Below are 22362 nucleotides of genomic sequence, written 5' to 3' on the forward strand. Positions count from 1 at the left end.
GTCCAAGCCCTAAAGACTCCTGCTCTCTCTGCAGGACATCAAGCCTCATTGGATCAGGAGAGACAGGGGCTCACGGGCCTGCAGGGCCAGCCCTGGATACAGAGCTGTGGTGAGCTCATCCCCTGCTGGATGCTGCTGCAGGTCCCTCCAGGTGCCTTAGCTCTGGGGATCAGTCCCGAAGCTCTTCACTTAATAACTGCAGGGCTAGAGGGACCCTCAGTTATCAGATGAAACTGTGGCCCAGGGAGAAGATGTTATCTAAGGTCACGCAGCCTGAGCTGCAAAACAGGGACTGGATCCTGGGTGCCCCTCTCCAGCTTGAGGCCAGGCCAAGTCAACCGGCAGCTTAACTCACACCACATGTACTGTCCCTTTGGGGACCTGTTGGTACATGTAGGGGACACAACTTGACTCTGTGGGGTCTGGGAGCTGGGCAGGCACGCAGCCTGTGAGGGGTTCATCTAGGCCAACTCCCACCCTCTCAACATCCCAACAGAGTCACCTTTTCGATGTTATCACCTCAATGTTTCCCTTACACACCTCCACACACCCCAGTCCTCTTAGGGGCCTGATGAGAGTGGCAAGGGACTCAAAAAGACACCAGAGAGACGGGCTTGCTAAAGACCTCTCTAGGTTTCTAGGGACATCTCGTGTCAGGAGAGCGGCCAGGCTAGCTCCTTGTACCCACATTTTACAGCAACTCTATTTCTGTTAATCAAATGAGGAAACTGAGAATCAGAGAACAGAATGATTTGCTCAGGGCACCTGGGCGGCTCAGTGGTTGAGCGTCTGCCTGCCTTCGGCTTAGGCTGTGATCCCGGGGTCCTGGGATCGAGTTCCGCATTGGGCTCCCTGCATGGAGCCTGCTTCTCCCTCTGCCTGTGTCTCTGCCTCTCTCTCTCTCTCTCTTTCATGAATAAAAAAAAGGCAGAGACACAGGCAGAGGGAGAAGCAGGCTCCATGCAGGGAGCCCAATGCGGAACTCGATCCCAGGACCCCGGGATCACAGCCTAAGCCGAAGGCAGGCAGACGCTCAACCACTGAGCCGCCCAGGTGCCCCTAAATAAAATCTTAAAAAAAAAAACAAAAAAAACAAAACAAAAACAAAAGTCATTTGCTTGAGGTCACCCGGTTGGTAAACAGTGTTGCCGGGATTTGAAGTCAGGTCTCCCCTACAGACAACAAGTTTTGTCTCTTGGGCATCTAGAAGCAGAGAGGGAGGGCACCTGGCCAAGCCTGGCTGCAGTTCCCTACATCCTGTCCTCTCTGGATTCCTGCCACCTGTCACAAGTGACCTCAAGTCCCTCAGGAAAGGCAGAGATTACTCTGTCCATTTTACGGCTAGGACAACCAAGGCACACAGCATCATTCTCTAGCCCGGGACTGCAGAGCATGTGGTACAGTGTAGGCGGCCCTGTGCAGAGCAGAGGGCAAAGCTTCAGACAAGACACACTTGAAAAAAAATCTAAACTATATCCAGTAGGTGGACAAAACAGATCAAATCAGCAGGTCCTTCAGTCTAGCCAGGTTGTGTCTGAACATGTCCCTCCCCTGCCTTCCAGAATCTTCTCCTGTCTGCAGATCTCAGGCATGAGATCTTCCCAGAAACATGAACCTCAGACAGGTGAATGGATGCGGATGTTGTCCCCAAGCTCCTATGAGTGAGGTTCCCTGTGTTGTTCCTAAAAGGAACCTGTTTGGGACCCCAGTCAGAATGATTCCCATACAGCCCCTGGGGCTCAGGCTACCGTATCAGCTTTCCTCTCTCTCGCTCCAGCGTAGAACCGTGCAAAAGGCCCTTTGTGCAAAGGCCACAATGAAATGACGATCTGAGGGACGGGGGCACAAAGGACAGATGAGCCCGGCAGCCCAAGAAAGAGAAGATAATTTATAAGCCTGAGAAACAGGTGGGAGGGTAGACTTCTGAGTTGCATTAAAATGCCCTGATGGCCCCAATAGGCATCGTTGAGAAATGCCTGTCCTAGTAGGAGAGCTCGCCCTGGAAAAAAAGAGGGCCTCTGTCGATGCTGAGAGAGGAGCTCATTATGGTTTTTTTTTTTTTTTTTTTTCCTCTGGCTGTGTTTCTGGGCTGGAAAATGTGCCCCACAGGAGAAGAGTAATGAAGTGGCTGAAATTTCAGCCGCCACTGGCGAGCCGTGAGACAGGGATTTAGAACAAAGCAATGTCTGTCCGCTCCCACTTCTTGTACCGTAAGTCTTTGAGCCCCCCAAAGCCCCTGTCTTGGCAGCCTGATAACAAACATGCTGGCAGCTTTGAGGTGGGGGGGCTGGAAGGGTCTCTTCTATCTGGACGCACGAAAACCCAGCTCTGGGCTCCTCCAGCAGGAGCGAGATCTGGAGGTCAGCCCATCTCTGCTCAGGCACAGAGGTGTGGGACCCCGAGGGAGAGGCACCCTGGGGTGCTGAAGACAGATCCCTGGGCCTGGCAGTCCGGAGACCTGGGTTCAGGTCCTGACTCGGCCACATCCTGGCTGTGACTTTACTCAAGTCTGTTAACTCTGGAAAATGGGGATGATATCATGAGGACCAGTTGTGAGCACGTCACCTGGCACAAAACAGGTGTTCATTAAATCTCCCTCCCTGCTTACTTAACGAACACTATGTGCTGGGCACTTTTGTTAGTACTTTAGGATATGAATCCACTGTCTCCTCATGACAACCCGATGAGGTAGGGAATGCTATTGTTATCCCCATTTTATAGATGAGAAAACTGAGGCATGGGGTTAAGTAATTTCTTCATAGTCCCATAGCTCATGAGTTGCAAAGCCAGGACAGTCTGGCTCTGGGGTCTATGCTCTCAAACACCACACTACAGTGGGATTTCCTTCTCCCTTCCGGTGAAAGGCTACACGGCCAGAGCTTCAGGTGCCAGGAGGTAACTACGCTCCTCCTTTGGGAAGTAGGGGAGGGGGGGGGGATTGCAGCAGCCAGGTTCCCAGCTTGACTGAAGAAAACAGGCGGCTGCCCGCAGCCTGATTTCTATGGGCCTGAGGAAAATCTGTCAGGATGTGTGGGCCTCTTCCTCCCCCAATGCCTCAGAAAGGCGAGGCGATCCCATTGTGAGGGGAGGCAGCAAGGCCGAGGCCCTGACCCCTTGTTCCGCGGGACTCTGCTCACTCACCTGGAGCCCAACGCTGTCAGCCTGACCGCCTTTGATGAGGTGGGAGATGAAGAGCCCGCAGCCAAACTCGAGGCCCCCACGAACACTGAGGCCCAGGCCTTCGGGGTGCAGACGGTCCAGACGCACCTCCTTCAGCTTCCTGCCATGGGAGGAGCCAGTGATGTCCCTCCCCGGTGACCTCTCCCACCCCTGCCTCTATCCTGGTGGCACCATCTGTACCTGGAGCGCCGGGGGGTCAGTTGGTCGTACTCCACCTGGTGCTTCAGCGGGATCAGGGGTCTGATGGCGTCAAATAGTGGCAGGCGGCTAGGCTCATTGATGACCAGCTTCAGGTCTCCCACGAACACGGCCACGTCCATGGTTCTGCAGAGACACGGGGAACACAGGGAGCCTCATCCATGGCCACGGCCTCTGACACCCAAGGATCCCCAGAGGAACTGGTCCCCAGCTGGGTCCTCACCCATTGAGTCCAGGCCTTGGAAGTGGAGAGAACGCTCCTGTAAAGCCCAGAGCCCCTAATTCTGGGCTAGGGGCCTCATGAGAGCTTCACTATTCCACATTTAATGTCACAAGGAAACAGGCCAGGTGGGGATTGTTAACCCAGTCTACAGATGAACTCAAGTCAGGATTCAAACTCAGCTCTGCCTAATTCTAAAGCACAGGATCTTTCCAGCCGGGAAAACTCGTGTGAGATGCTGGTGACCCCTCTCGAACCCTGGTCCCCACTTCTGCGCTACAGGTAAGCTGCCCTCACAGTATCCCTCCCATGACTCCTCCTCACACCTCTCAGACCCTCAGCATATTCGGCCTGCACTTCTCCAGCTGTCAGCCGGCCTGCTCATGCCTGTCTGATATTTTCTAAATGTATGTCACTCCCCTCCTCTAAACCCTTCAATGGCTCCGCACTGAGTATTTGTGTACGTATTTGCTAAGGCAAGTGCGTGGCATGTCCATGTGATTCCCAGGAGCATTGAGCGTCTGCCCCTCTCCCAGAGCCCCCAGGATGGGAGGGAGAGGTCCTTCCATCTCAGAACATCCAGCCCAGAGTTTCCCGGAGGCAGAGGTACCCGGCTGGTCCACAGGAGCTGGACCCCGCACACTTACTGGTGATACATCCGCAGCACGTCATACAGATAGTCCTTCTCTGCATCATTTTCAATCAGAAAATCCACCTGGAAAACCCAAGGGGAGAATTCTAACCCCAGGCCCAGCACGTCCATAGCAGATGCCAGGGGAGGGGTAGGCCACTGCCATTCCTCAGCATGTCCACAGGGCTGGGGCTGCGAGAGGAGGGCAGTCAGGGTCCTCTGACAGTAACACATCAGCCACATGCAGATCACCCTGATGCCACCAGAGTACTTGTGCACATCCAGATGTGGCCAGGCTGAACCTCTCCCCCGGGTGGATGCATAGTCAGATGCACACGCATGACCCTCCACTTGACAGCACAGTCCCGAGTGGCAATGCCAGTGTCAGCAACCCGGTCTGGAAGGAGCCCATCGTCTTACCTGATGGTGGCTATAGTGCCGGATAACCGCTTTCAGAAAGGATTTGGGCCACTCGCTCAGATAGCACATCCCACCCTCTGGAAGCACCCTACTGTCCTCCTGTATCACCAATGCCAGGGGCAACTCCACCCCATCCTGTCCTGGCCTAAGCTGGGTTGGCCCCGACTTCTGTCCACTAGTCAGCCTCCTGACCACTCCTTCACCTCTCCAGGTCCCTTCTGTCCCCCGCTTCCCCCCCAAGGGGAGAGTCAAGTTACATCATTTCAGGTTTGCTGACGTCAATGGCTGGGACTCCAAGGTCAAGGTCAGGAGCTGTTTCATTAGCACTTCAATCCCAAGGGACCTGGTGGGTAGAGGAGCCCCAAATTCCACTCCCTGGGACAGTGCAGCGTGAATCTCTATACATCATATCCTTGGCTCTCTCTCTTTAGCCTAAGACTGAGTAAGAGGGCAAGAAGGGCCTCAGGCTGGGAGGCGGGTGAGGAGGCTCTGAGCTATGCATGGTCAGGAAATACTCTATAAGAGTGGGCTTGGACTCCCCTTAAATGAAGGCAGCCTTCAGGTGCGAGGAGGCAGGGCAGTCTCGCATGAGTCTATGACCCACTCTTTTGTGACAAGATGGAAGTGAGCTAAGAGGGACAGATCCAGAAGGGCTGTGGCAGATGTGTGCTGAGGAGTGATGGGAAGGTGGTGACCCAGGGCTGAGCTAAGAGGATAAAAGGAAGGCTCTAGACTAGAGCAACTGGAGTGCGTTCATCACTCAGCAGGCACCACTGGGCACTGTGCGCCTCTGCGGGCTGCTGCTGCCGCAGACTACAGCATGCCAGGGGCCCTCCCTGAGCGCCAGGTAGCAAGAGAATGGCACAAAGTGCCCTAGAGCAGGGGCTCCCTGAAGCCAGTCCTTGCACTGCTCCTTGTCGGCTCGTTCAGGTCCTATTGCTTGCTGACTGCCAACCGTGTCTGAGGAGCTTTACGTGAATTATCTTTAACCTTAGAACAAACCTCTGACGTGTGTGGATATTATCATCCCCATCTGATAGATGAGGAAATAAGGGTCGAAAAAGCAACAGAGCTGAGACTCCAACTTAAGACCGCTGCCTCCAAAACCTTTGCCTTTTTTCTAAGGCACACAGAGTATCTACTTGGTTCTATCCAGATAGAGATTTTTGTATGCATTTGTCTAATACACCAAAACCTTTGCCTTTTTCCTAACCACCACATAGTATCCACTTAGCAGATAGAATTTTTGGATGCACTTGTCTAATACGTATTTACTGAGCACCTACTGTGTGCAAAACACTGTATCTTCTTTTTGTAATTCGATTTAAAAAGCTTTTCCTTTTCAGGGTGTCTGGGTGGCTCAGTCAGTTAAGCATCTGCCTTTGGCTCAGGTCATGATCCCAGGGTCCTGAGATTGAGCCCCCAGTCATCTACCCACCCCCCCACCCCAGCCCCAGTTTGTGCTCTGTCTCTTGTGCTCTCTCAAGCATGCTCTCTCTGAAATAAATAAATAAAATCTTAAAAAGAAAAGCTATTCCTTTTCTTGGATCGCTCTTGGTAGGGGCAAAGAAACTCTAAAGGAGCCCACGATCTGCAAAGATTTTACCACTCAATCCCTCCTTCCCCGCCCACCTTGTGTCAGGTCCCCTCCAACCTGCATCAGCATTCTCGGGCTGATGCTCAACTGGCCCTCTACTACCGGTCTGTATGAGGGGGATTGGGATTCAGGGTCCTTGTCTGGGGCCCTTGAGGCAAAAACTCTGGGTTGAGCCTTGGGCCCTTTCCAGCCTCATTCCCTGGCATTCCTCCCTATGGACTGACCCCTTCAGGACAGCTGCACAGGGGGAGCAAACAACATTCAGCTCATGCAAATACAACTCCACGTGTGCACCCAGCCAAAGAGCGAGAAAGAGAGCAAGAACAAATTAAATAATGCATGTTGTTCCACTCGATGAACATCTGCCCTCCTCAGGCTGTTGTGGGGATTAAATAAGTGAATATAGACAAAGGACTTCAGACGGTGCCCAGGGCTCTCAGATCTCAAGGGTTCTGAAATGTACGCTGCATCTCTTCCTCGGTGCCCCCAGACCCACTCTGCAGCCTTCTCCACCTCTCTTTACCCTCTCGTCTCCCTGCTAATCTGTGTGTGGCCCAGACACAGGCCCGGGAAGAGTGCACAGGGTGAGGCCAACAAGCCCCTTCCTCACCTGGGTCTGTACTTCTCTGTGCTCCATTCTCCTCATCTGTAAAATGGGTATAAACATACCTCCTCCATAGGATTTCATCCTTCTGTGAGGGATTAATCACTGGGGTTTTTTTATTATTATTTAAATTAATAATCATTAAGTGCTTGACACAGTGCCTGGCAAATAGTAGTTCTCAGTGTTTGTCAAATAAAACTAAGTGGGAATAAATGAATACAGACTCTATGTTCTCAGCAGCTGGCAGACTGTGGGCCCTCCAAAAATGTTGATGGGATGGGATGAATGGATCCAGCCACACTTCCTCTCAGGCCTTCAGAGCATGCATCCTGGGTAGTACTGGGTTTGCTCTTTTCCTGTTTTATATTATTCTTCATCTTTTTAAGACACTTGTGTCCTGCTAGCTAGCTGGTGGCACTTGACTCAGTGCTCAGCATGGCTCACCATGCCCTCCTTCTCTGCTTCTCCTATCTCATTTGCTGTTCCTTCCCCATTTCCTCTCCTCGAAAGGTTGGAGTGCCCTGGCTCTGTCCTGGGCCTTCTCTTCATTTGCATCATGTCCCTAAGTGACCTCATTGGTCTCCAGGGTTTGAACGATCACTTATCCTTCAAGGATGCACTGAGGCTCCAGGATAGACTTCTTCCCGCCATCTTCAGACTCCCATAGCTACTGGCTCAATGGTTGACCAGGCATCTCAAAACATTCAAAATGGAACTCTTGGTTTCTGCTATCTCCCCTCTTGTCCCCATCAGCACGCTCCTCCCAAAATGTAGACTCCCTCTCAATGCCTCTCTCCACACCCAGAGCCACCCACCGTCAGAGCCTGTCAGATCTATCTTCTCCTGAATTTTCTGGGTCTCACCACTCCTCATGCTAGTCCAAGCCCTCACCTCCTGTCTCCTATCCCCCTTCTGCTCCCGGCCCCCTCAGTCTCCTCTCTACCAGCACTCAGAACAACCCCTTTTAAACGGAAAGCCATCCCCTCATGGCTGCCTTCCCATCGCTGGAGAACAAAACCCAAAGTCCTGACCGTGGCCTACTGAGCCCCCACCACACTCTATTCAATCCATAATTCCTCTCAGAAACACCATCCCACCTGCTGTTCCTAAAGCCAGCAAGCAGACACTTGCCTCAGGTTATTGTTCCCTCTTCTTGGAATGTTCTTTCAAATACACCCCCAAGGCTCCTTCCTTACTTCTTTCTAGATTCAAGGAGACCTTTCTGACGCATCTGGTTGCTCTCTATCCTCTCATCTCAGTTTATTTTTTTTCATAGCATTTATCACTACTTTGCATTATATGATACTTGCATTGGGTTACTTGTTAACTGTCTGTCTTCCTGACTAAGGAGCCAGGGACTCTGTTTTATTGTTCAATGATTAGAGTACTGCTGGGCATAATATTAGAAGCTCAGTCAACGTTTATGACATGCATGCATGTATGATTAGCAAAACACTGGAAGGCAGAGGCTCTTTCTGACCTCCTCATTTATCCCCTCTTTCTACCCCCAGGTGCCTGGCTGGCCTCGGGCAGGGTAAACCACGGATATCCATAAATGCATGATTGCTAACTAGGCAATAAAGCCCTTTTGGGCAAATGAGTAACCAAATTCCTGAAACCTGCAGGTGCAGTGAGCAGAGGGGCAGCCTCCTTTTTGAAAAGCTGGTTCTTTAGGGAAGAGCCTTAGTCTCTGATGCTGCCCTTCCTTCTCCTTGGTATCCTGGCCCAAGGCTGTTGCTGGGAAGGGCATGAAAGTGCTGCCGGATGTCCTGGGGAAACTGCATAAGCCCAGAGGAACAGACTCTCCTCCCCAGCCTGGAGCCTGCTGGCACATCCACCAGGGTGCTCAGCAGGAATCTCCAGGTGGCTGTGGACCAAAGGGTTACTTATAGGTCCAGAGTAGCTGGTCCTTGAATTCCTACTTAGTCCTAATCACCCCCTGAGGTAAGCACTGTGAACCTCATCTCACAGCTGAGGAAACGATAGCCCAGATTAAATGACTTGCCCAAGGTCTCACTGGCAGTGAGTGGCAGGGTTGAGATTGGACCCCGTTCTGCCTAACATCAGATAATAACAACAGCAGACATTCGTTGAGGACTCACTAAACTCCCTACGTGCATGTAGATCTCCTCCAACACTCACAAGGGCTTTATGAGCTAAATATTATTATTATCCTCATTTAACAAATCAAAGAGGCACAGAGAGGTTAATAACTTGCTCGAGGCCACACAGCACATTCCATGACAATATGCCACTTTTCATGCTACCTCCAACAACTAAAGATTTAGGTCATAAGCCATTCCCAAGGGGTAAATGTGCTCTGCAACACCAAAGGAGGGACAGCTAGAGAGCAATGGGCAGGAGCAGTAAATTTCGCCCAGCATGGCTACGTGCCCCCAGCTGTAGCCTCTGCCGCTTTGTCCTCTCTCCCCAGTTCCTAGGTGATCTCCAACCTGGGAGGGGAAGGCTGCTGCTGTCTCGGAAGCAGCAGGGCACAAAGTCCAGCCCAGGGCCTTGCCCAGCCTGGTGTCTGCCCCGCCTGCACACACAGGGACATTAATAGGTAATGACTCCTGTGATGAGGAAGAGCAGAGCAGTGGAAATACAGAGGCCTGAGGCCCGCTGGAGGCTGCAGGGCCTGGAGAAGAAAAACAGAGGCTAACCTCAGGGTGCAGTCAGACACCACGGACCCCAGGGGTAATTCTCCAAAAAGGGGCAAAGACTAGTACCCATAGGGAAAAAACCAATGAGGACCTGATGTTACCTTCTTTCTGCCCAGGGGCAGGAAACTGAAATTCAAGCCTGAGTCTTGGGGGAGGGGACAGAGGTTGGGTTCCTTCAAAGTGGGTTGCCTGAAACCTACACTCACCAAATGTCCTCAGCAGCTGAAATTTCTCTTCTCGTGTCCCTGTGCAACAGGATGCACAGGTGAACCCTGTCTCGTGCTCCGGTTGCTACTTGCCAGTCCCCAAACTCCTGCTGAACTTCCAGCCATCTCTCACTCTTAGAAATCCCCAAGGCCTCTTTTTTTAGGAGACTCATGGCAGTAGAGCTTCCCCTTTTGTACTCCACCAAACCTCGACCCCCACACTCAGCACCCAGCCATAGCGTAGGGTCCCTCTCTCACCTGTGCAGCCAGCAATTCCAGGGCACAGAGGAGGTCTGGCACAGAGTGGGTACTCAAAATACACTTACTAGATGAATGACTGCCCCCTGGCACTTAGCTCCCGTGGCCCACACATTGGCTGGCTACTCTGGCTCCCCTGGGCCTCTCTCTGTGGGGAGAGAAGGGTTAAGCACCCGGACCTTGCCTACCAGAGCTCGGCTTCCTCAGGCCTCAGAAGAGGTTTGGCTTGGTCTAAAGACACTGCCCCTCTGGGCTCTGTGAGGGCCTCAGGGCACACAGTCGTCTCAGGTAGGGCCTGTGGGTAGCTCTAGACACCCCTGGCTTCACCCTTGAGCTCTGAAGCATTCTGAGTCCTGGTGGGGAGGTCCACTGGGGTTACTGCCAGTGGTCCTCTCTCACTTCAGGGCCTCAGTAGCTCCTGCACAGCTCTGGAAACAGTTCTGGAAATGCCCTGGGTGAAATCCAGTAGCTTTCAGTGAGAGCCTCTGAGAATCCTGGACCATCCCTGAGGTCTCCTATTGGGACACACCAGGGGAGCTGTAGCTCTCTGTCTGAAGACTCTGGCTGACTCTCTGTACTTCCTTCTTTCCTCCCACTGCCCCCTGGTCAGCACCAGTTCCTCACCTGCTTCTCAGGCCCTAAGAAATGCCCTGAAATGGGGAGGGGGCTCCCTAAAGTGCTTCTAGCTCGTTTTCTGAGGTCAAAGGACAGAGACAGAGGACCACTTTCCCTTCCGACCAATCCCCACCTCTCAGACACTGTCCCATATCCTCTGCATATGCTCCAACAGCCCTGAGCTTGGGGCACTAGGAGCTGGGATTTGCCCACTACGGGGCATTTCAGAGAAGCTTCCTGTCTCAGGCCAAGCTGGAAGGAATTCCAACACCAGAGAAGCCCCAGCCCTCGGAAGCGCAAGGAGAAAGAATACTTTTTGGAGATCGGTTCACGGGTTCCTACACCTGGAGTCCTCCTGCCCCCTCCCTTATTTTACTGGGGATCCCTGCTGGAAACCAAACCACCCACAGGGGTCCCAGTCCATCCACAGCCCTGAGGCCGGGCTAGAAAAGGGAGGGTAGCGCGGGGCACGTCCATCCCCCCACCGCCCAGCCAGGACTCCGGGGTCCTGAACGCTTTAGGGGCCCCTCGCAGCTCTGACCTTGTGCCGGAATTCTCGAGCCACCTTCCGGTCCATGGCTGGGCCAGGCGGAGCCGCGTCGCCCGCACAACTCGCTCCTTCGGGTGCCCGGAGGCCCCAAGCCGGCAGGAGCCGCAGCGGAGATCCGCGGGCCCGGGAGCGGGGGGGCGGGGCCTGGCGCGGTGGGCGGGGCCTGGCGCGGTGGGCGGGGCCTGGGCGGGGCCTGGGCGGGGCTGCTGGGACGCCCGGGACACCTGTCCTGAAGCTTGTCGCCTCCCACCGACACCCCGAGCGAAGGGTCTGGAGTGCGTGGGTGTGTGTGGTGGTGGCGGCGGCGGTGGCCGGACTCGAGGCCGGCGCTCCCCTCGGACGGGTCTCCAAACACAAGCAGTTGGGGGACAGGATCTCGGGAAACGTGGGGAGGAGGCTTGGGACTTTTTTGTAGGAGGAGGTCCTGAGACTCTCACAAGGGTGGGTAGGGATAATCCCTGGATCCGCAGATAGCGGGCCATTGGCTCGGCCCCTGAGGCTTTCACCCCCTGCCGGGCATCCCTCTCTCAGCCGACCTACCCTCTATAATGGCCTTCTCCAGGCTAATTCCCCGGAGGAGGAAATCTTTGATCTGCGAATTCCTTGGGGCCGGGTCTAAAGCGCTCACAGAGGCCTGAATCAGTGGGGTAGCCGTATCCCTCCGGAACTGACTTCCCCTCCCACCTGCCTAGCCCCACCCCACTCCACACACACACACACACACACACACTCACTGGGACATGGAAGGGCCTGGCAGTGACATCTTGATTTACTGCTGACCTTTACCCAGGGCTCAGATCCCATCTGGTTCATTTGAGTCAATTCATCCAGTTTGTTCAACTCCTAGGTCTAGTGCTGGAGTGTAAAGACAGTGATGAACCAAGTCGGGGACAGACTGAGAGGAAAGAGGGGGTCAAGAAAGGGGCGTATGGGAGAGAGTGGGGATCTTTGATCAGGGGGCTTGTGCCTGGATTTAACCCGGGGGGGGGGGGTGTTTGCACCATGTCAGGGGGCAGGGGACAGGGAGATGGACAGCAACCCAAAATAGTGAACCACTTACAACTGTAACTTCAGGGACACCTAAAACCCTCCTGTTTTTCATCTTATCTCTAGTATCTGAAGTTTTGCCAACAGACTTATTTTTATTGGGACTAAATTGTCACCTAGTTTAGGATGTAAATCCTTCCTGGAGAAAAACCTTGAAATATTATCCATGTCCTCACCTTAGTATTAACTAGTTAAGTCAGAGATAAAAGGGGAAGACTTGTGGGATTTTCAAAGGTCCAGGAAAGACACTCAAATATGTTCCCCTCCAACTTCCTTTGTTGATGTTCTGCGTCTCTTAACTAAGTCGTGTGGCTGTTATTTCATAGTTGGAATCCAGGCAGAGTGGCAAATGGCCTTTCAAAGGGGGATGCAATCCATGGGCCACTTCAATCGTTTTCCATGACCACCACCCTCATAGACTCTCTCCTTCTTTAAATGCTTCCCCTCTTGGTTGTGGGGACTGAGTCAGAGCTTTCCTCTCCTATGAATGTTCCTTTTCAAGCTTCCTCTGCCCTCACCTGTTCTCTAACCAGGGCTTGTTACGTTTCCATCCTTAGCTCCCTCCCCTTCCTCTCATCTATGCCCATGGCTTCAAATACTCTGTGAGGGGCTGTATGCTTTATTTATCACTATATTCCCAGAACACTGTGTGGTAAGAAATAGATGCTCAATAAATTTGTTGAGTGGATGAATGAATGGATGAATGAATGCATCCGAAGTCTATATCCCTGCCTAGGGGTCTCCTGGGACCACTGCCATCATCACTACCACCATCATCATCATCACCTGCAAGACTTGCATCTGGTTGGTGTTCCAATAACTTATTGGCCAAGAGAATGCTGCACAGGTTCCCAAGGCTCCTAATCCCACAGTTCTAGCATTAGCATTAACATTCCTCCTGGACAGGGAGTATATCTTGTTCACAAAATTAAATCGGTGTTTTGTTTTTTCATTTGTTTTTGGTTATTTTTTCATTTTGTTGTTGCTGTTGTTGTTAAAGTCTGGTCTCGAGGGGAGCGGTAATATGGAAGTGTGACGCACTTCTATCATCAGTCAATATTTTCTCAGCTGGGGCCTGAACTAGTGCTGGACATAAAGAGGACTAAGTCACTATCCGTTCCCTAGAGGTGCTCAAAACTGGAGGTAGAGTAGGGACTTGGAGCCCCAGGAAGCTGTAGTAGTGAGTGGTGGGAGCACAGGCCCGGATTCTGCGGGCTTGAGCTTTGGTTCTGCCACTGACAACTGCCCACTGAGTGGCAGGCCCCGGGGCCTCTGTGAAAGGAGAGTGGAAGACCAGACTTCCACAAGCATCGTGGGTGTCCAACGGAAGGGCCTTCAGAGACCCAGGTTTCTAAGATGGGGATCTTTGAGGAGTAAGGGATGCTGCGGGGTGCACTGGCTACCTCCTTGCTCCCCCGGGGTACTTGGAGCCCACTGATCTGAATGCGGCCCCCTCTGGGGAGGGGCAGCCACAGGCGGAGCCGGGCAGCTGGGCATCCAGTCGCTCCAGCTCGGGGAGGAGCCAAGCGCCTGGGAGGCGGGGCGGAGGCCCGGGGCCAGAGAGCGAGCCGAGGCGCCGAGCGGAGGGTGACCCGGCCTTTGCAGGCGAGGGACTCGGCCGGCCGTGCGCTCCCGCTTCGCAGCTTCCGCGCGCCCCATGGGGTCCCCGGGCCTGGGCGCGCCCTCGCCGGCGCTCTGCCTGCTGCTGGCCTGCGTCTGGCTGCCCCGGGGTGAGCCGGCGGCCGGTCCCTGCGGGTGCCGTCTCTCGGTGCCAGGGCAGTGGGCTGGAGGGGGCCGCGGGGTAGGGGGAACGGTGACGGGAGGTTCTAGACAGGGAGGAAAAGGAGGTTTGCGGGGAGGGCAGGGGAGAGGGGAGAGGGGCGCCAAGGAAAAAGAGGCCAGAGACAGCCGGGAGAAGGGGTCCCAAGCTAGGCAGGATGGAAGGCACCCAGGGTGGCGAGCTGGAGGGAACAGGGGCACAGAGTAGGGGGAGAGTGGGAGACCCTTGTTGGAGAGGTCACCAGAGAGGGAAACGGATTGAAATCTGTAGGGAGAGAGAATGAGGGGGTGAAGATGCATCCTAGAAGATCCAGGACAGGAGGTGGGAGACCCAAGAAAGGGAGGCCTGGCTTGACTGGAAAGCAATCCCCCTTCCCAGGCTTAGCACCCACACCCCAGGGCAACGCAGAGCTGCAGCCTGACCCAGCCCAGGATCCCAGGTGAGTAGGTGCAAGGTTGTGGCTGCCCCACCCATGACTCCCATCTTTATTTCTGGTGTGGATGATCCCAGCGTTTTAGCACAGAGGGTGGGCTGCCCTTGGGGGTGGTGGGAAGGCATGGCTCATTCTTATTCCCTCACTCACCTTAGGCTTGTTTCTCATCTAGCCACAGACAGCAGGAGGTGTCCCTTGCCATAAAGGATGCTACAACAGTGATGGGAAGCCAGGTAAGAGGAGGCCTGGGGAAGGGGGGCTTCACTGGGCAGGGGCTTATTTCTGTCTGGGACCGGGGCTGACAGGGAGCTCTATAGGTTGCAGGAAGGTTGTCTCTGCAGTTATTTGGAAGGGGACAGTGTCCCTAGTATATGTCTGAAGTATGCAAATTCATGATACACTTCTATTCCCACTTACCTAATCTCTTGGGACCCTGCCTGTAGTTGGTTCAGTTTGTTTTTGTTTTATTTCATTTGGGGAGGAGGGCACTAAGATGCAATCTGGACATAGCTGAACTCTCCCCCACCCTGGGGTGAAAGCACAAAGGTGAGGGTTTAGGCGAGTGGAGTTCCCTCTTACTGGCCTGATCTGGGAAGGTATGAAACCGGTAAGATGCCCCACTCCATACCTTGAGCAGTGCTCCAGCTAGTGTGCCTTGAGAGGGAAAGACAAGAACTGGGCCACTCGGTGGGGTTTGTGAGGACGAGCTCACATTGTGTGGATGGGAAGGAGAACCGCAAACTATTAATCTCTTGAGTCTGTACTGTTGCTCTCCCACCCTCCTGGCATTCTCCCTTCTTTCAGGAGAGGTAATAGTTTATTTTCTCACTTTGCCAAATTTCTTTGGTCTCTGGGTCAAGTGACTCATGTACTCTTTCCAATCCTGTCCCTGTACTTGTCTATTCTACAAACATAGACGTGTTATAAATCTGGCCTGCCCATACCTAGATCCATAGAGCATCTAGAACCTCAACTCATGCACCCTGGCCCTAGGGATCAGCCCTGGGTAACTCCTTGTGCCAGTGGGTTGGGGACTATCACCTGTAATAGAAAACAATGTGCTCCCAAATACCTGCCCTTTGGAAATAGGTATGAAGACCCCAAGGCAGGAAGAGGACATGCTTATTCTGTAAGGGGTGGATTATCCAGGCTATTTATTTTTTGTTTGCCCACTTAGCCAGGCCACAAGTTTTAGAATCACACTCAGATGTAGTTTGAATTGAAAGATAATATTGTTATTCTTTTTTTTAATTAATTAATTTGAGAGATAAGGTGAGGGAGGGGCAGAGGGAGAGGGAGAGAGAGAAGCAGACAGCCCAAAGTGGGGCTCGATCTCACAACCCTGAGATCATGATCTGAGCCAAAATCAAGAGTCAGATGCTTAACTGACTGAGCCACCTAGGCACCCTCTTATTCTTTTTCTATGTGATGAAATCAAGGTAGGTGGGTGACCTGCTGGGGCCCCCAGGAAGCAAGTGAATCGAGGACTCCTGGTGGAGCCAGCTTGCTGCCCCACAACATAAATGCCCCCCTAGGACTCCAGGAATCCCTGAGTTTTAGTGGAGAAAATAATCCTTACCCAAGCACCTCATTCCCCTAGCAGGCTTCCTTCCTCGCTGGATTTTAGAGTAGGCCTCTCTCCCTTTACCTTCGGGAAGCATCTGGACCAGACAACCCCAGTGGGTTTCTCACATTACTCCTCAGAGCAAATAAGGGGTTGGAGTGGCCTTCCTTTAAAGCCACTGGAGTGGGTGTGGGGAAATGAGGTCATTAGCTAGAAAGTGAACCTGGGGATCCTTCGAGGGCTTCTGCCTTGAATAACCTCAGCGGTGAGGGTCGGGGTCCCAGACCAGCAGCCAATTGACCTTCATTTCAGAGCTGCCACATTCCTATAAAGCACAGCCGTTGTCCAGAGAATCCATAGTATAGGCCAGGGTGGGAGGGTAAAAGCAATGTTATTTACCTCAATTTAACTGAAAGTTAGCATTCCCTTTAATTATGACTATAGGCTACAGACCACAATACAGCAGTAGCAGTGTCTGTGACTGTCACCAGTAGAAATCACAGACACAGGTGATAGCACCTTACACTTGTCATTTCCAGATCTCATTTATACTCACTGCTACAAAACTCTGGCAGTGATAAGACTTGCTGCTAGATCTTGCTATTTAATGTAGTCGAAATATTACGAAGCCACACATTTTTATAAAATAAAACATTTTCATGACTATATTGCAATATAATCCATGTCTTTGTCATCCTGTGTTTTATGTGTTTACCAACATTATTCTTAGAATGGGTCAATAGGCTTCACTAGATTGTCAGAGAGGTTCTTGGCATCAAAATGTCTAAGAACTTTCAGATCTATACTGAAGACAAATCATTTGAGCAGGATTTAAAGATTTCTCCAGAAAACGGCCTTGGCTCTGCAACCCTATCTTGCCCTCATTAACACTGATCTCAGAAGCCACATCTGAGGTGGGGGTGAGGAGTGGAGAGACACAAAGACACAAAAAGGTTTCATTAAGAGCTCTTTGGGGCCTACGGGATGTGAGGTGATCAGTTTTTCCCATGGTCTCTGAGGCCCCGTGAGATCGATTACCACCAGGGTGGGAAGCCCGACTCCTGGGCTCAGGCTGGGTGTGCAGGGTAAGGAGAGCCGGGGAGGACTCAGGAACCAGGGGCCAAAGGGGCACAAGAACACTGAAACCTGGCCCAGGAGGGGCCGATGACTTCCCATGGGTCAGTAGGACAGTGCAAAGGGGGGCAGTGACTGCCCAGGGTTGAGTGGAGAGACTGGCAAAGACCCCTGGAGGTTGGGCTCCAGGGACCAAGGGTTCTGGGTATTCTCCATGTTCCAAGTCCTTTGCCTGAGGCTGGGGATTCAGCCTGAGGCTGTGGAGATGACAGAGAGGAAGGAGGACACGTGAGACTGAGAAGCACAGTGTGTCGGTGCCTTGTTGGCCCTGTGAACATGCACACGGGCTCCCTGAGGGCAGAGACTTTGTCCCCTTCACACGGGGAAGCTGTACACAGGAGGGGGCTGAGGCTCTGAGAGGGAGGAGCTTACTGGGACCCCAGTCCCAGTGGTATGAGCCACCTCAGACTAGGGTCCCGAGAGCTCAGGCATCCAAGTCAGCTAGCTCCGTGCTGACTGACCACCCCTGATGTTCAGAACAGTTCCAGTTTCAGATGGTTTCTATCCAGAGAGTCCACATGGTGGGATTTCTGGTCTGGAAGATAGGATTTCTCGCCTCGCTTTGCCTGTGTCCTCCTCAGATTTATGGTATCAGGGAGAGTCCTGGCGTGGAGCCGAGTTCTGAGGACTGTGGGTGGTGACCCGTGAGGAAGGTTGGGGTAGGCGATGGCATGAGATGTTCCCCAGCCTTGGGGCGAGGGGCTGCCTTTGTTTCTTAGGTCTGCCTCGTGTGGTTTCCGAGGTATTTGTTCTCCCGACAAGGGGGTTTTGTGTTGGGTTTTGTGAGGGCATGAAAGTGTACTAGAGAGGGAAGGAGGCAGGGAGGCTGGGGGATATGGGAGCACAGAGGGGAGGGAATGTGTTCAGGCCACCGAGATGCCACTCTGGAGGGTTAAAAACCAGCCTTCACTCCTCTAGGGCAGGTCTGAAATGCTCCTGGACCTCTCAGAGGTGGGCCTGGGGAGGGAGAGTGGCTGGAGGAAGGAGGTGTGGGGGGCCTCCTTCCTCTGGGCGATGGACAGGGAGGGCCACGACCTTTAGGAAGTCCTTCCCTGACCATGTTCTCTTCCTTCTGTCTTTAAAAGGAGGCTGAAGTCCTGGACTCCTTGGCCATGTCTTCCTGGGAAAGGCGGCTCCATCGGGCCAAATGTGCACCATCTTGTAAGTGGCCCCCCTCCCTGTGGCCCATGGCAGGCCAGGCTTCCCTCAGGGCCTCCTGTGATCTCTCTGCCCTGCAAAGGGTCTCTTCCCACCTTCCCCAGTCCCAGCCTCCAACTCTGCTTTCCTGTCTCCTGCCTGGCTGAGGAGGGCTTCCTCTCCAGTGTCCTGTTCTTATGACCATGGCCCCATGGCTTTTCCCTCTCACACTTTCTGATGCCAGTGTGATTGGGCTTCCTTGCTTAGTGGTTGTTTCCCCCTCTTCTTCACCCTGTGTCCGCGGCCTCTCCCCTTACCCTGTGCTGTGTCCGTGGCCCCTTCTCTTGTGCCATGGCTCCTTCCCTCACCATACTCTGCTTCACTTTGTCTTCTCATGCTCTGTGGCCTGTCTGTCTCCCGTATTCCAAACATGAGGCATCTCCCCCTTCCCTGGGTCGTGCTTAAGCCTCTTCCCCTGAGCTTAGGGAACAGTGAGGAAGAGAGGTACCTGAAGATCTCTGAGCAGTCTCCCCACTCACCCTACGTGCTCCATATTCAGTCTGCCTGCCTTGTGTGGCAGCCACGAACTTTCAGTGCAAGGAGCTGAAGGCCCAGGTGGGGTTGGCCTGGGGGGCACTCGAGGCATACTGAGGACAGGTACTCTGAGCCCCCACGCTGCCTGCCTGTCAGGGAGGGAGCCAGGCAGCTGGGTCTGAGGCACCCTACCAATGCCCCCACTAGGGCTAGCTCCTGAGAAATGTTGGGGCTACCTGTGGGTGGGGATCTGAGTTCCATGTAGCTCTGGAAGGGCTGAGTCTGGTGCCCTGGCATGAGGGAGGTGCTGTATCAATGGGTCCTGCCCATCTTGGTTCAGTGGGGAGGTACCTTCTGTGTCTCCCCTGCAGACTTGTTCTCCTGCTTCAACGGGGGCGAATGTGTGTACCCAGCCTTCTGTGACTGCAGACGCTTCAATGCCACTGGGCCACGCTGCCAGATGGGTGAGTCTGAGCTCTATTCCACCCCGGGGGTGGGCTGTGGGTACAGGGAAAGCTTGTGAGCCTAAGGCCTGGGAGACCCAGGCTGGGGAGGGGGCACAGGTCAGGGGCCCTGCTAGGAGCTGGCTTGGTGCCCACTGCAGCTGCATGGACAGGCTCTCTTTCCTCTGGCACAGTGTATAACGCCGGCCCTGAGCGGGACAGCATCTGCCGGGCTTGGGGACAGCACCATGTGGAGACGTTTGACGGTCTCTACTACTACCTCTCTGGGAAGGGCAGCTACACCCTGGTGGGACAGCATGAGCCTGAGGGCCAGACTTTCTCAGTCCAGGTGAGGCCTTTCCTGCCCTGCCTCTCTAGGAAGGTTCCACTAGGCTCTGGAGGTCGTCCTGGCCAGGGCTTTGCTGGTCACAGTTAGACAGTCTACACCTGGGAGGAGCTGGGGGCTCCATGGTTCCCTCTCACCCACTCACTCCTGGTTGCCCCTGGCCAGTTACCGATTTAGTCACTCATCATTAAGTATTAGGTACATACTTGTTCTCTCCCTGGCACAAGGCTTGGCGGTGGCCTTGTGGACAGTAACACAGATGTAGTCTCTGTCCTTGTGGAGCTTACAGACTAATGGGGGAAACAGACATCAAATCGAATGAATCAAGTGCAACTGAACGCACTTCAGAGGAGAAATACCAAATGTTAGAAAAGCATGCGATGGAAACCTAACCTTGCTTATTGGTAAGAAGGATGATCAGGGAAGACTTCCGTGAGGAAGTGACAGTTTAAGTTGAGATCTGAAGAATGAATTGGAGTTAGCCAAGTGGAGGGTCACAGGTCTGAGGGCTGGACATGAGAACATTCCAGATAAAGGGAATTTGGGTGCTGAGGACCTGAGATAACAAAGAGCACTGTGCCTCTGAGGAAATGATAGAGGTCCTGGACGACTCCGTTCAGGGTTACCTCTTCTAAGAAGCCCTCCTGGATGCGCAGACCTCCTAAGTTGGCTCAGGGGCTCCTCTCTGTGTAACCAAAGTTCTGCATTGGTGCATTGTCAGTGCATTTCTCTTACAAAGGTCTGTTTCCAGGTTGGTCTTCTCAACCATATAGAAGTTTTCCAGGCAGGGACCGTGTCTTTTCATTCGGTGTTCCCAGGACCCAGATTAGCGCTCAGAAAACGTTTGCCCTGTATACGAACACATATGTGAGACTGTCAGGTGGATCTGATTTCCATGCTTACCCCATGTGTGGTGCGGGGTGTCTGCTTCAGGCACTGGTCGGTACACCTCCGTCCGGAGAAAAGTCAGCCTGGGAGCCGGCTCTGCTGAGGAGCACCTTGGTTAGGGCAGAGTTAGGGCCAGAGGCTTGGGAGTTTGGGGAGATCCTCGTGGTCATTGTCACTCCTCTGCCAGCAGGCATGCCCCTCTGTCTCCGGCACAGCCCTGCCGCGGGGCCGCCCTAGGGGCCATGCCTGGATGGCATGCCCTCTCTGCCTCGGCGTATCACACATCAGAGTTTTTTTATGACTGTCATTTTGTGACAGATACAATTACTTAGACTAACGGGGTGCAACGCATTCATGGATTCTGAAATAAACTTAATGAGTTAGAACTAGCAACCCTGCCAAAAGAAAGAAAGAAGGGGGGAGGAAGGGAGGGAAGGTGCGAGGGAGGGAGGAAGAAAGAAAAGAGAAAAAAACCCCAAAGAGAATAGAATATATAATGTGGATGCATCACACATTAATAGGGGTAAATACTATTTTGTAAAATTTTTGTTTTGTTTATATATGTATATATTTATATTTCTTACTGTGGGTCATGATCCAAAGCTTGACAAGTTTAGAGTGTGGGGTGGCTTTCACAAGCCCCACTTTCAGCTGGAGTGACCCCAGCCTGCTTAGACACATTGAATGGTAATCTAGTGGAAGGGTTTCTACACCAGGAAGAGAAACATTTCAGGCTTTTCCCTAAGCCTCAGTTCTCCTCCCTCTCTTGGGTCTTAGGGGTTTGAGGTATGGGTTCCATCTGAGGAGGGGGCAGAGGAGATGTGCATGTGACAGGCGGCACAGGAGTGACACAGGTCACACGTGCTTGTGTGTGCAAGGAAGGCCTAGACCGCACCTGTCCGGGTCATGGTTAGTGTGTGCACTGTGAATATATGAGGGGTGTGTGTGTGTGTGTGTGTGTGTGTGTGTGTTCTGTGTGTCAGACGGTGTGAGTGAAGATCTTGGCTTTTAATTTGATGAGATAACCTGGGTTGCAAAAAAAAAAAAAAAATACAAAAATAGGGAGACAGCACCATGTACTGGAAAGAGCCCTGAAATTTAGCCTGAGTCCTGGGTTGGAATCCTGGCTGTGTGCGTGTGTTGACCTTCATCACTTCACCTCTCTGAGTATCACCTACCTCCTCCGGGAAATGCAGATAATCGGAGCTCTGTCCTCCTGCGGGGTTGTGGGGACTGGGAGACATCACAGAGGAAGGGTGCTTGGCACGTAGAAGGTAGGTGATGAGCATTAAGCGGAAGCTCCATGGGGTGTCACTGGCCTCTAAACCCCCTCAATCAGGTGCACAACGACCCGCAGTGCGGCTCCTCCCCCTACACCTGCTCCAGGTCCGTCAGCCTCTTCTTTGCGGGTGAGCAGGAGATCCGTCTGGCCAAGGAGGTCACCCTCGGAGGCGTGAGGTAACTATGACACCAGCTCTGAGCTCTCCTGCCCCCTGACACTGGTGGTGAGGGATGGTGAGCATCTTCCTTCTATAGCCTAAAGAAAACTGTTTTCTGGGGGCAAACCGAAGAGTTTCCACCATCAGGGCAGGAACATACTGGCTGGCCAGCGGGGTTTCCCAGCAGCTGGGTGTGTGGAACGATGAGTCCCTCGAGATTTTCTGAGACTCTGAGGGCCCTGTGCATTTCCAGGCAGTGGGTATTCATGCCAACAGCAGAATTTTTGAGATAGAGTATAGCACGGAAAGCATGCTTAAGTTTTTTTCTTTCACAATTTCGAGGGAACCTTCTTGAGTGGATCATACACAGTTCAAGCCTCCTCAGAGGAGACCTTGAACTCATTGTCACCTTTTCTGATTGCAAAGGGTCATTTCAATGTCACTTACCTTGTTGGGACATCTGGCAGCAGAGGAA

At 53.1% G+C, this 22362-nt stretch overlaps 2 protein-coding genes across 2 annotated transcripts in view; one reads left to right on the forward strand and one right to left on the reverse strand.

The window, feature by feature from the left end:
- The window catches only part of USH1C (USH1 protein network component harmonin), a 44889-nt gene extending 33603 nt beyond the window's left edge, over nucleotides 1–11286 (reverse strand). Inside the window, exons 1-4 of the mRNA XM_025459660.3 lie at nucleotides 11134–11286; nucleotides 4246–4313; nucleotides 3361–3504; nucleotides 3142–3280 (exon numbers count right to left, since the gene is read on the reverse strand). Coding sequence (XP_025315445.1) covers nucleotides 3142–3280; nucleotides 3361–3504; nucleotides 4246–4313; nucleotides 11134–11169 — 387 coding nt within the window. The 5' untranslated portion in view covers nucleotides 11170–11286. The remainder of the gene's footprint in view (nucleotides 1–3141; nucleotides 3281–3360; nucleotides 3505–4245; nucleotides 4314–11133) is intronic.
- Nucleotides 11287–14262: 2976 nt separating this feature from the next.
- Nucleotides 14263–22362, forward strand: part of OTOG (otogelin) — an 89841-nt gene continuing 81741 nt past the window's right edge. Inside the window, exons 1-6 of the mRNA XM_025459664.3 lie at nucleotides 14263–14408; nucleotides 14575–14635; nucleotides 18186–18261; nucleotides 19143–19235; nucleotides 19409–19563; nucleotides 21788–21906. Coding sequence (XP_025315449.1) covers nucleotides 14263–14408; nucleotides 14575–14635; nucleotides 18186–18261; nucleotides 19143–19235; nucleotides 19409–19563; nucleotides 21788–21906 — 650 coding nt within the window. The remainder of the gene's footprint in view (nucleotides 14409–14574; nucleotides 14636–18185; nucleotides 18262–19142; nucleotides 19236–19408; nucleotides 19564–21787; nucleotides 21907–22362) is intronic.

Source organism: Canis lupus, chromosome 21 (assembly GCF_003254725.2).
Source record: "Canis lupus dingo isolate Sandy chromosome 21, ASM325472v2, whole genome shotgun sequence".
Classification (NCBI taxonomy): Eukaryota; Metazoa; Chordata; class Mammalia; order Carnivora; family Canidae; genus Canis; species Canis lupus.